The sequence below is a fragment of the Felis catus genome, chromosome A1 (assembly GCF_018350175.1).
Source record: "Felis catus isolate Fca126 chromosome A1, F.catus_Fca126_mat1.0, whole genome shotgun sequence".
NCBI lineage: Eukaryota > Metazoa > Chordata > Mammalia > Carnivora > Felidae > Felis > Felis catus.
In genome coordinates, this window is record NC_058368.1 from 81,609,082 (window position 1) to 81,622,076 (window position 12,995).

General features: G+C 47.1%; 1 protein-coding gene across 4 annotated transcripts in view; it reads right to left on the minus strand.

Annotated features, from left to right (window-relative positions):
• The window catches only part of TUBGCP3 (tubulin gamma complex associated protein 3), a 75,454-nt gene that overhangs the window by 20,206 nt on the left and 42,253 nt on the right, over nucleotides 1-12,995 (minus strand). For all 4 annotated transcript variants that reach the window (XM_045056042.1, XM_019829712.3, XM_003980556.6 and 1 more), the window contains 6 exons: nucleotides 11,656-11,766; nucleotides 11,029-11,137; nucleotides 9,108-9,297; nucleotides 6,605-6,740; nucleotides 5,212-5,280; nucleotides 1,445-1,580 (listed from right to left, as the gene is read on the minus strand). In XM_045056042.1, coding sequence (XP_044911977.1) covers nucleotides 1,445-1,580; nucleotides 5,212-5,280; nucleotides 6,605-6,740; nucleotides 9,108-9,297; nucleotides 11,029-11,137; nucleotides 11,656-11,766 — 751 coding nt within the window. The remainder of the gene's footprint in view (nucleotides 1-1,444; nucleotides 1,581-5,211; nucleotides 5,281-6,604; nucleotides 6,741-9,107; nucleotides 9,298-11,028; nucleotides 11,138-11,655; nucleotides 11,767-12,995) is intronic.

Below are 12,995 nucleotides of genomic sequence, written 5' to 3' on the forward strand. Positions count from 1 at the left end.
GAAAACAAAGCTCACTGATTATTCAATACAAGAGAACAGCAAATTCATACAGACACACTGGTGAGGTGATATTCAAACCACGAGCTAATACTTAGAACTGTCACAGAGCTCAGACTTCCCAGGGCTAAAAATAACAGATGCTTATTTTGAAACAGGGTGACAGGAACAAAGCGTCTGCCCTGCCTGGAGAGGATCTGAGTCGGGCACAGAGAGGTGACACCTGGGCACACACACGCGGCAGTGCCAGGCAGCCCCAGAGAAGGAACGCGGCCGGCAAAGGGGTCAACCTGCCAGGGCGCACCCAACAGACTGTGTGAGTCACCCCGAGACACAGCACGAGGTCATGACACCAGGGGATGAGAGACAAGTGCAGAGCCAGGAGACAGGCAGGCCCTCTGAGTGACTGACGCCTCCTTCTGCCTCCTTCATGAAGAGCCAGCCGCCGAGGCAGCACACAGGTACTAGAAATAGCTGAAGGCAGTATCTCCTGTCCACAACCACTATGGTATTGACAAGAAAACGTTCCCTCTCACGTCCTTCTCGGCTACATCAGAGGGTCCTTATTATCAACCTATGAAGTGAGTCCGGAGGAAGCCAGGCCAGGAGCATAATCAGAGCGTCCTGATGCCCCTGGAAAAGGCCTGCTGTGTACACAGAAAGCAGGGACGCCCAGTAAAAACTGGCCACTCTGTCCACACAGTCAGGTACCTTCCAGGCCCCCGGCTTCCGGGGTGTCATTATCCTGGGACTTTGGGAGCTGCTCAAGGATCAGCCTTGACCTAGCAATCACGCAAAGGTCACATACACCTTTCTTCAAGCAACAGCTCCTTCTTCAATAATCACTTTCACCAAAGGGTTAAGAATCGCTCAGTGCTGTTTTTCCTTGGAGACACACTGTTGAAATACTTTCTCAAAGGTTTTGACCAAATGAATTTCAATATGAAAATTTCAAAATTATCAGTAACTACAGTTATTCAGTATTTGTAACATTAAAATAAACCCATCTAAATTTTACCACAGCTTTTAATTGTAAAATAATATAAAAAATTTTCATGTCACGATTTATGAACCAGAACAAACATTAAAGTGATTCCCAAACAGACTTTAATCAAAACAATAAGTGAATTTTAAATGAGACGGTGGTTTATTAAATAGCTTTCCTTCCTGTAAAATAAACAAATAAATAAACATGGCTTTCCTTTCTTAAAAATTAAAAAAAAAAAAAAAAAAAAGTCCAGACATGAACAGCAGAGTGAGAACAAACGTTAATTCTGAAAGAAATCTCGTGGTCTGAAAAAATCTAACTGGATTCAATTTTCTTTCTGATTTGCACCAAGTCAGGATGAGCAGTATCACAGATGAGCCTCCCACAGAAGCCTGCTCCAGAAGCACGGGGACGAGGGGCTGGCAGGGGAGCGGCCCCGACCTCCCCGGGTGGGTTTACCTGGCATGTTCCTCAGGAGCTTGGCATTGCACATGTGTCCCTTGCGGATGTCCGTGAGGATGTACTCCATCCGCTTTGCCCTCCAGAGGAAGTTAAACACCCTGAGGTAGTGGCTCATGCACTCTCGCGTGAACACCTGCGAAAAAAGGCACAGGACAGCTGACAGCACTCTGACCTACGGTGACCTAGGGACCCTCCTGTGACAACACAGCCTTTCTGACGCATCTTTTTTTTTTTAAGGCAAAAGAAGCCAGAGAACACACAATCAACTCTAATAAATCCAAGCGTTACATAGGCAACTAATATAACACGTTTTAGGAGTATCATCAAATACAACCACGGTGACGACCTGTGTGCTAAGTAGTATGTGGGGCAAACTCACAAGGATAGAAGCAGATATTTTGGTACCAATTTTACAAACTGAAAGACAGAGGCCTAAGGTCACAGAGCTAGTAAACAGTTTCTCGGGTCTTTTAAATGCTGCCTAAACCCAGTCAAAATGTGGGCTCTTAACCCCAACGTCAACTGTGTAGCAGTGTCCTCTGCCCCAACCACCTGGACAGACACATGAGGCTGCTACATCTCAAGCCAGGTGGGCCTAGGAGAGTCTCCTGTCTGTCGAGAGGCCTCCGGGTTATCTTAACACAGGTATTTACTGCCTGTGGAGCCACTTCACTGCAAACGGACGGACGGTGGTCTCATACCCTGGGAGGATGGACCTATGGGCAGGGGCTGGGCGAGCTTCCCTCCCATGGGGGCCACACTTAGCAAATAAGAACACAGGACACCTGGTTAAGTACGAATGTCAGATGAACCACAAAACATCGTCTAGGAAGTCTGTCCCGTGTGTACAGTAACAGGGTTTTCTGCAGATAGCGGCCAAACACATCTCGCACACCAACGTGTGCACAACAGATGTGGGTACGTTTACTTTTCCCAGTCCCTCGAGCAAGGATGCATTTCCCTGAGTCGGCAGCCCTCTCCCTGCAGTACAGAGAACTGGAAACACCCTCCCTGGGGCCTCAGCTCCCAGCAGCTCTGCACTGTGCATCCAGGAGCCAGGCTGGGCCCTGCATCACTGGTTTCTCACCCTGGAGCCCAGCCTCATTCACGCCCCGGGGCCATTCCTCATATCACTCCCGGACTGCTCCACACTCTCCTCTGGCCCAGACCCCACCTGGCCCTCAAGGACAAAGGCCACACACCCTTCCCTGGCCTCACCAATGTCCCTCTTCTCCAGACAGGACATTTATCACTGGACCCCTACAATCTGAGCATTTAGCTGTAGACTGCTTTACCTTTGTCTTCTTATTTTTGTGTATTCTTGGCTCATGTGTTATAAGGACTGTTTATTCTTCTGTATGCCTTTTGTGCCAGTATTCAGCAGTGCTCAGTACTGACTGATGACTGTATGTGTCTATACTGGACTGGCTAGGAACTGCTCTGAATGGACTCTGAGACCAGTTAGGACTGTTTTGGGGATTATGTACTTTGCTGTGCTGACCACACTACTGTGTCTGCAACTATAGAAATAAAGGGTGACTGGATTAAATAATTTTACAAATCAACCACAGAAACCCTTGCTATACAAACGCTGCCTTGTAGGGATCCTTTCAGTGCTGGCCTCCCAGAGCGCATTTCACGTGACCCAATTTACAAACATAGTTTAATCAGGATTTGTTAGGAACAGGCACTGTTTCACAGAGACACTCCTGTATCCCACGGCGTTTACATGGGGAGATAACCCACGTTTAGTTTTGCCGTGTGCATCGTCTTTTGGTTCACTGTGCACCAGGAAGTTTAGCAGAATACGAAATAAGCTTCTGATACAATATGAGCATACATAATAAATACAAAATAAGCATCTCACCTAACACCCTGGAGACCAAGTCAATGGATTTTATCCTGCCCAAGATCCCAGTGAGAAGATCACAGACAACCTCTCCACATCCTCCTTCACAGAATTAACAAGAAGCTAAAATTATACTATATTATATAAGATAAAATTATGTGACTAATATGTGTACTCATTATAATTAAATTATACACAAAACTGGCAATCTCAATTAACGAGAATAGAAAGGGAATGGAGATAATACTGTAAATTTAATAGGGAAGAAGCAGAAAATCCATTTTCTTCCAAAATTCGACTCTGGAAGTGTATTTTTAAATAAAAGATTCCATTTAGCTAAAAATATAACAACCTGGGACATCAGCAAACCCCAGAACTGGAATAGCAAAACCGGATGTGCAAGACCCCATCCCCCACATCCTGCGGCAGTCACAGGGCCCTGCGCCCACCCAGTGCGGCCTCCCAGGCACACCCTCCACCTGCTGGAATTGGCAGGTAAGTTAACACTTGTTAGCCATAGACAGAGATCCACCCCAAAGTTGTTTTTTAAATAAATCTAGGATATAAATGACTCTTGACCCTCTCGATTAGGGTTTACAAAAAGCTAAAATTTTAAAAATATACTGCATAACCAATTGTTTATATACAAGGTGTGCAATGTTTAACTTTGTATGCTTCGTGAGTCTACACTATTGTGAAATAATTAACTGCATGTATGAGTACGTTCAATTTATCTAACATTCAAGGCACTCACGTTCTAGGAAATAACAAACACAAGGGCCTCTACTCTGGCATCTGTGGCAAAATGATATGAACATAGTCAGTATTAACAAAACAGACAATACAAAAGTTTCTGATTTAAATAATAATGTACACAACAGGATATTTTAACAAGTAAGTACTGGAAACTAGGATATAAGTCAAAGAAGAAAAAACTAATTTGAATATGACAAAAAATCAAATTTAAGAGCAGTTATGCATTTAAAATACAGTGGCTCTGATCTGGTACAGCTTAAACACTAGGAATATGTGTGAAACACGCGCACCAGGAGCTTCCGGCTCACAGCAGACACAAGAGCCACATGTCCCAGGCATGGCTGCTGCCCCAAAGTGCGAGGCAGCTGCGCTGGTGACTTACACCCGGAGACGTGGGAACGGCCATGGAGTCACACTCTGCAAGGACCGTCAAGGAAGATTTTCACAGCCAAACTACATTACTTCTTAACAAAATATTTTTCCCAATAACTAAAAGAAACGCATGTTCTCCTTCAGTATTTCAGATATCAAACGACTGACATCACTCCAAAGAAGCGTCCTGGTCAAGGAGAACTGACTCCAAGCTGAAGAGAAAGCGGGCACTTAAGGCAGGGCATCTGGGCCGCAGACAGCACGCAGAGGAGCCAGCCTCTCAAGGTCTGGGAACTCCGGGAGGAACCGGTACTTTGCTCCAAGCAGCACCAGCACCATGGACAGCAGCACCAGCACCAAGGACAGCAGCAGCATGGGCTGCTCCTGGGTGCTCCTGGGTCCCAGGGAACACTGAAGGTCAGACTTCATCTAAGTAGCATAAGTGTGACCTCTACAATGCACGTCCTAGTCTCTCTCCGTCTGTTCTGAATTCGCTACTGTGGTCTAAGGACTATGGGTTCCAACGAGCACTCCATTTACTACATGCCTGCTGAACCCTACAAAAGGGTATTTGTAGGAATTCGTAAAATACTAGAGCATTTCAGCACTCGTTAATGATTATCTAAGCCACACAGAATTGTGGCTTAGGTATTCCTTCAGTGGGTCTGACCAGAGGTCAAGTGATGGCCTTCAGTAGAAGCTCTGAGAGAAGAGAGCCCATTCTGAAACAACAAAACAGCAAGCTGAAGGGCTGCAGCAACATTAAAAAAGCCCAGCATGGCCTTACCGTGGCAATTGGCCCATCGACGTGGTAGTCCAGGCTGAAAACGTCCCACCCGGTGTCACCTGGAGAGACCTAGGGACAGAAACAAACACTGCAGGCCTTCCCACCAGTGCTGCACTTAGTGCCAAAGAATCTCTCGTCCAAGAAAAGGCAGTAAAATAAAGCCCAATTTTTGAAAAGCATTCAATACTTGTGAGTGTTAGCTATAGGACAGCAGAGATCTGTTTGTCAACCCCTGTACCCTCGGCATTTAAACCATGGGCACAGAGGAGATGCTCTAAGGATACTGTGAAATGAATGGTGTGTTGTGGGGTTTTATTCAATGTTTATTTATTTTATTTTTATTTCTTTAAAGATTTTTTTTAAAATGTTTATTTTTGACAGAGAGACAAAGCATGAGTGGGGAAGGGGCAGACAGAGAGGGAGACACAGAACCCAAAGCAGGCCCCAGGCTCTGAGCTGTCAGCACAGAGCCTGATGCAAGGCTCAAACCCACAAACTGTGAGATCGTGACATGAGCTGAGATTAAGAGTTGGTCGTTTAACAGACTGAGCCACCCAGGTGCCCTTATAATGTATTTTGAATAAATACCATAAAATCAGTCTAAAATTCGTCACCAGTTTATGACAAGAACTCACTGCCTCATATGTCCTGAATCCCTTAAAAGTCAACATTTAGGGGTGCCTAGGTGGCCTCAGTTGGTTAAGCATCTGACTTTGGCTCAGGTCATGATCTCACGGTTTGTGGGTTCGAGCCCCGCGTCGGGCTCTGTGCTGACAGCTCGGAGCCTGGAGCCTGTTCGGATTCTGTGTCTCCCTCTCTCTCTGCCCCTCCCTCACTCGTGCTCTGATTCTCTCTCTCAAAAATGAATAAACATTAAAAAAAAAAAAAAAAACAAGAGTCAACATTTTAAAAAAGCCAACAAGCCCTACTAATGGTCCTTCATCATAGCTAAGCAAACAGTGTGTGATGTTTCTGACACGCATTCCCCTAAGAAAACTCACTGTCTATCAAACTGAAACTAAATACATCTATTTTTGATGAATATTATTGTTACATGCCATCCCTGTGCCTCCTGCAACATTACCATTAACAGGAGACAAGATTCACTCCACAACGTGCTACCGAGCGCCGGGCTGAACGCTGCGTGTTCTCCGTCCGCGGCCCTGGGGACTTTGCACAGGGAGCAGACGGAGAAGCCCAGTGCAATTTAGAGATGTGGCCCTTGTTGAAGACCAACAAGCAGCACAGTGCAGGCTCAGGCCAGCCAGCCTTCCGGCAACGACTCCCACCCGGCAGGCTAGACGAGATGCACGCCACACGCCACACACCGGAACGCTGGCGGGAGTGCTGGCCCGGGGAGCTCACGGTCTGAGCAGAACCAGGGCCACAGTACCTCCAGCAGCCTCACATCCAGTCTCTTGAGGATCTCAGGGCTGTCAAACTGGGCGTTGGTGGCTCTGACAGCGGTTTCAAGAATTCCAGTCAAGTTGTGTTGATACAAAGTCGTAGCTGGACGGACAAGTTCTGGTCTTAACAGATTTTGTAAAAATAAAAGATGTTACTTGAATTCTTAAAGAGCTTTGCAAAAACTTAAAATTGTAGAAAGAGTTGAAATTGTAAAAACTAAAAAGACAAACCACTACAACATAGAAACAAAAGTTTCACAAAACTAACTGTAAACAGGATTTCACCAAGTCTTTTGGGGAATAAAACATTTCTTTAAATCTCAAAAAAATTAATTTTGATTCTGCTTAAATTGAAAATACTTAACATATGCCATACACATTAACAAATCAAGTTTTCAACTTAAGTCTGGCCTACAGTAACGGGAACTACTGGAATTTTCTGCACAGACCCAATGGGTAGAGAGGTCTTTGTTAAATCAAAACAACTAGATACACAGACGTCATGATTCTAGAAGCTAAAAATTGCCGCGTTATCAGCAAACACTTCTCTGGGGTTACTCATGTCCGGGTTGCTAAACAGAAAGCTAACGTTACCGGGCAAGAACCGGCCAGGTTACCAACACAGCCTGACGGCGAGGGGAAGTGCAGGAAAGGGGCCACCCAGTGCTAACAAGCCGCTGTGTGTGAGCACTAGGTTGGAGTGCGCCACCTGAGGGCCACAGCCAACACCCCGTGTGACACACAGGACCAGTCGGTACGAGAGCAAATCCTAGGAGTTCTCATCAAAAGGAGAAAAGGGGTTTCTTTCCCTCTTTTCTTTGTGTCTATGTGAGAAAATGGATGCTAGCTGAGCCTGCTGTGGTCACCATTTCACAACACATGGAATCAAGCCATCGTGCTGTACACCTTACACTCACACAGTGATCTAGGTCAACTATTGCTCAATACGCTGGGGGCAAAGCCTGCCCATCACCCCCAGGCGTGCACATAAGCTGTGCGGCTCCAGGTCTTCGTGGCAGCAAAACGTGGGGCAGAGACCGATGAAGAGGGACCATGACATCATCACTCAGAGAAGTCTGAGGCTAGCTGGAGACCAGGGACATCCCCCACTTTAAAGGCACAAACTTCAAACATGTCTTCAAGAAACAAATCTTCTGATTACGAGATGCTCTAAATATCAAAACCATGCATAAGGCAAACACGTTACATCAGCCACAAGACCTGGTCCGTAGCATGACAGGCACCCCTGCGTTTGGCCTCACCTGTAAACCGCGAGAGCTGCCTTGCCCACCTTGACCTGCACAGCTGCACCCTGGGCCAGCTCCCCCCACATGCTCACGGGAACCCCCATTTAGGCCAATGGCATCTCCCCTCCAAACACTCCTGCCTGCCCATGCTTCCGGCAGGCGCTGGGCTGGAGACCAGGACTGAGCTCACCAGAGGCCCCTTCCCTGCTCAGGGTCCAGACGGGACACTTCCACGAGTACGTGTGCTCAGTTCACAGTTCACCAACCCCTTCTCAAGCTGACGACACAGTCACCCACCCAGCACGAGCAAGTAGAAGGTCAGTGACAGCTATGTGTGCCCTAAACTACTTTTCATGCTGAAGGTGGGCTCCAGGGCAGAGGAGGGACCGCAGGGGCCTGTGTCTGGACCAGGGGCCTCATTAGAAACACACGTTCCTGGCCCCACCCCCGAGGGACCAAGCCCCTCTGTGGGCAGGCCCAGGGTTCACCTCAGCCAGCTCCCTCGGTAACTCCGAGGCACAGTGACATCTCAGGACCAGGCCACCAAAACCACCCCTTGATCACACAGGTAAGACTGGAAGGCCACACACTCTTTCAAGTGTTCCAAAGGGAACATCAAAAAGTGCCAATCTCCATTCCTCAGTGCCTGAGTGGACATCACCCGCGCTCTGGCTAGGAGCCTGGCTGCACCCGAGGTCGGTGTGTCTAGAGCCCGGGATGGGACAGACACCCTGCTGAGGGGCTGGGAGAGTCTCCACGGAGGCCAGGGAGGGACCCACATCTAATTCTAATGGGACAAAAGGTGCCATGAAAAATGTCACAGAACAAAATGAAAAGAGTAATAATTTTGTTTTATAGGTTTTTTCCCCCAAGGAACAATTTAAAATTCATAATATGGAAAAAGTTGTTTGAAATACACAAGTTTTGAACTTGTTTGAAACTGGCACTAAGTGTGATCACACTGCACACGCCTCGGACACGGGACTGTCAGTGCCAGGGTGTCCACAAGGCCCACAGGCTTGTGAGAAAGGTACAGAATATGAGAAAACAAACAGACTTCGATGTGACAATCTTGGTTTCATCAAAAATTTTCCAAAAAAATTTCAGATTTCATCTTACTGATATGTTCTCTAAGAACTCAGCCAATTTCCCCTAATGGCATTTATTCTTTAAAACAAGAACTGTTAAGACTCCTCATGTTGCAATCTACTGTGTATTTAAAAGATCCAAAGAGTGTTCTTACTTGAGCAAGTCCATTAAGTGCCTGATGAAGTCCCCTTGGCCAAGGAGCAGGTAGCGCCTCACAGCCTGCATGTGGTCCAGCAAGCTGTACTTTTTGTTAAGAACGTCCAACAGGTACTTGCTGGTCTCAAAGTAAGCAGCATCGATTTTCCCCCGAAACGCATTCTCCAAATCTGTGAACAAATCTGCAGCTGTAAAGAACAAAACGAGAGCATATACGTACATAACTTGTATTTCAATAAAGGTAAAACTACCAGCTCCACGCACAAACATCACCGCCTACACCCACAAACAGCCCTGGTGACAGACCCAATGGGCCGGGTGTGCAGGAAGGCGAATGAGCCCGAGCCCAAGAAACCCAAGAAACCCAAGAAACCAAAAAGGCCGCCACCTGCTGGACACACAGTGGACGCCCGAGCTCTGACCTATGAGAGGCCCCAACAACAGTCCGTCCTGTCCTAGACCTGAAGGTCAAGTCACTTTCAACAACACAACTAACTCAACACCTCACGGTGACACTGAGGTGAAGAAGGCAGCACAGGGAGGGTCAGTGTTGAACTGCCCACACGGTCTCAAGAATGAACAAGAAGGTGCCCACAGTGAGCAAGCTCTGGGAACTGCTGGCCTCAGGGTGAAACACAAGAAACGACACACGTTGGCGAGGATGCGGAGAAAAGGGACCCTCGTGCACTGCTGGTGGGAACACAAACTGGTGCAGCCACTGTGGAAATCAGTGTGGAGGCTTCTCAAAAAGTTAGAAGCAGAACCACCATATGATCAAGCAACTGTACTTGGTATTTCCGCAAAGAAAATGCAAACACTAATTCAAAAAGATACCCGCACCCCCAAGCTCACCGCACATTATTTATGATACACAAGATACGGGAGCAGCCCGAGTGTCCGTCAACGACTGAACGGTCGAGAGGTGGTGTGCACACACAGTGGGCTATCATTTACCTGGAGAAAGGTTATTCTGCTATTGTGGCAACATGGGCGGACCTGGGAGGGTTACGCTAAGTGAAAGAAGGCAGACACGGATACCGTACGGTATCACTTATGTGTGGACTCTAAAGTAGTCAAAGTCAGAGAAGCAGGGAGTAGACTGGTGGTTGCAGGACCGGAGGGGAGGAGAAAGCAGTGAAAGGGTACAAAGTCTGGGTTTTGCAAGCTAGAGTTGCCAGGACGACCATGGAGCGCAGTGCCTGTGGCTAACTCCACGGTATCACATACTTACAGCATGTTATCTATACTCATTTACCACTCTCTACGTTTGATTATTTAGTATTTCATTTCCTTGTACATTTTCATCTTCATACCTAGAGTTTAAGCTCACGAAAGGCACAGTCATTCTCATGAAGAATAAGTCATGTCATGTCGCCTGTAGCTGATACCGCGGAGTCAGAACGACAACATGAACAGCAAACAGCCAGGAAGGAAAGCTGCACACGTCAAGTCGGCTGCACACAAAACACTGTGGAATTACTTTGGTGGGGCGGGCAGCAGATGGGAAAAACAGAAGCGAGGGCAGCAGCGAACAAGGGGACCATAGGACATCTCACACAGGCAGTCATTTCACCCAGCACTTCCCCTGCTAACTTCTGAATAAGCCTCTTTGTGTTACATGTGGCCACCAGTAGAAACATTTTTCCTTTATTTTCTGAGTTTGGCATAACTGTCGCTAGATCGTTTTCTTTTCAAAGTAATACAAATTCTAAGAGAGTAAAACAGCTCCACCTAATCCAGTACTTACTGGTGAACTCCACGTAAAAAGAGAAATTCAAACTTTACATAGTAATGTTTTACACACATCACACTAAGTGTGAAGGTATTTAGGATGACAACTCAGAAACTGTCATTCCTAACGGACGGAAAACACTTCAAGCGACAGCTCTATCGCACCCCCACCACCACCGCCACCGTACCATCCTGGGGGGAGTCGGCAGACTTGGTCACAGCTATCATCTTTGTAGTGGGTGTCTGGTCATGACAAACCTGGTGCAGGAAATTTATTGATTTTCCGATCAAAAGGACCTAAATAGGAAAAATATCCCCCAGTTACCATGATGTAAAAATGATTAATCATCCAACTACTATAAATATTCATAAGCAACAAATCTACTATTAATTAAAAATTAAGTAATGGAGGGGCACCTGGGTGGCTCAGCTGGTTAAGCTTTTGGCCCAAGGTCACGACCTCATGGTTTCATGAGTTCGAACCCCATGTCGGGCTCTGCACTGATTAGGACTCTCTTTCTCTCTCTCTCTCTCTCCACCTCCCCTGCTCATGCTGTGTCTGTCGTTTCAAAACAAATAAACTTAAAAAAAAATTTTTTAATTGTCTTTTAATTAAGTAGCAAGGACATCTGGGATAGCATCAAGGGAACTGTAGGAACTGAGAAGACTTATTAACAAACACACATTAATCAGTGTATTCAATCAATACATACTTCTGATCCTAAGATGCGATAGAAGAGTTTTGTCACCTGTTGCCCACATGCAGAATTACGACAGCAGAGCCCCAGTACCGCCCCCCCCCCCCCCGGCCTCACCTTCCTGGACTGGTCCATCGTAATAAAGGAGGGGATCATCGATCTCCGTAGAGTGTACTTGTCCTGCCACAGCCGGTCCGTCTTGACGGCTGGATCCGAGGCTACGAAAAACTGAAAGCAGAGGCACGGCCAGGTCAGAAGACAACGCTTACAGCAAACCGCTCGCTGACAGCCACACCGAGGAAGTCACCCTGAAGGAAAGCTCTCCAGAGACGGGAGACTTACCCTTCACAGAGTAAAACCGTCTTTAAAAGCATTTTGAGCACTGGGTGTTGTATGGAAACCAATTTGACTATAAATTTCATATTAAAAAAAAAAAAAAAAGCATTTTGGATACATCCCTCTGTAAATGGAATCACAGACGTCCCAGACTTTTTAAACCGAGTCTAACAATGCAGGCCTTTTCTCGAGGATTCATGATCTTCACTCTGATCACAATCATCAACCTCTGCTGTAGCCTCTGCTGTGCTCTGGCTGGGAGGGCCGCCTCATCTACCTTAGTGAAAACCTGCGGGTGTCCAGGGGTGTGGTACGGCGGTCCCTGTGCTCAGCTGTCCCCTCCTGCCCACGTGCAGCCCTCTGCAGGTTCTCCCCTGCAGAGCCCCCGGTCTAGAACACAGAGGTGCCAGAGCTAATGGACCCTGCTCATGGACTGCTGGCTGCAGGCTGACCTGGACGTGTGGGTGGCCAGCACCTGCCTGCCTGGCGGCACTGCAGGAAGTGCCTTCTCAAGAACCACCCTGCACAGAAGCTTCTCCCCTGTCCACTGTGCTCCTCACTTTTGCTGATCCCACTGCCCAACCTGACCCTGATGTGAGAAAGGGCACGAGGCCACTCTCATGTTTCAGTCCCATGTCCTTTAAGTTTTTTTTTTTTTAATTTTTTTAGGTTTATTTATTTTTGAGAAAGAGACAGAGCATGGGATGGGGGAGGGGCAGAGAGAGAAGGGGAGACAAAGAATCCCAAGCAGGCTCTGTACTGACAGGGTAGAGCCCGACGCAGGGCTTGAACCCACACACTGCAAGATCATGACCTGAGCTGAAGTTGGATGCTTAACTGACCAAGTCCCCAGGTGCCCCTCAGCCCTATGTCCTAAATACGTTTGGGCTTTTATCTCTATAAACTCAATTTCTAGTAGAACTGCCAAGTCAAAGCAATTTTTAATTTTTAGAGACATGTCAGACTCCCCTTCCCAACCAAACAGGCACGTCCACGGACACTCCCACAAGGAGGATGGCCCCTGTTCTGCATCCTCGCTTGTGTTAGACTGTGCCAGTCAGCTGGTGAAGCTGTGGCCACCTGTACTGTTACCATCCTGACACAGGAAGTGGGGCCTGTTT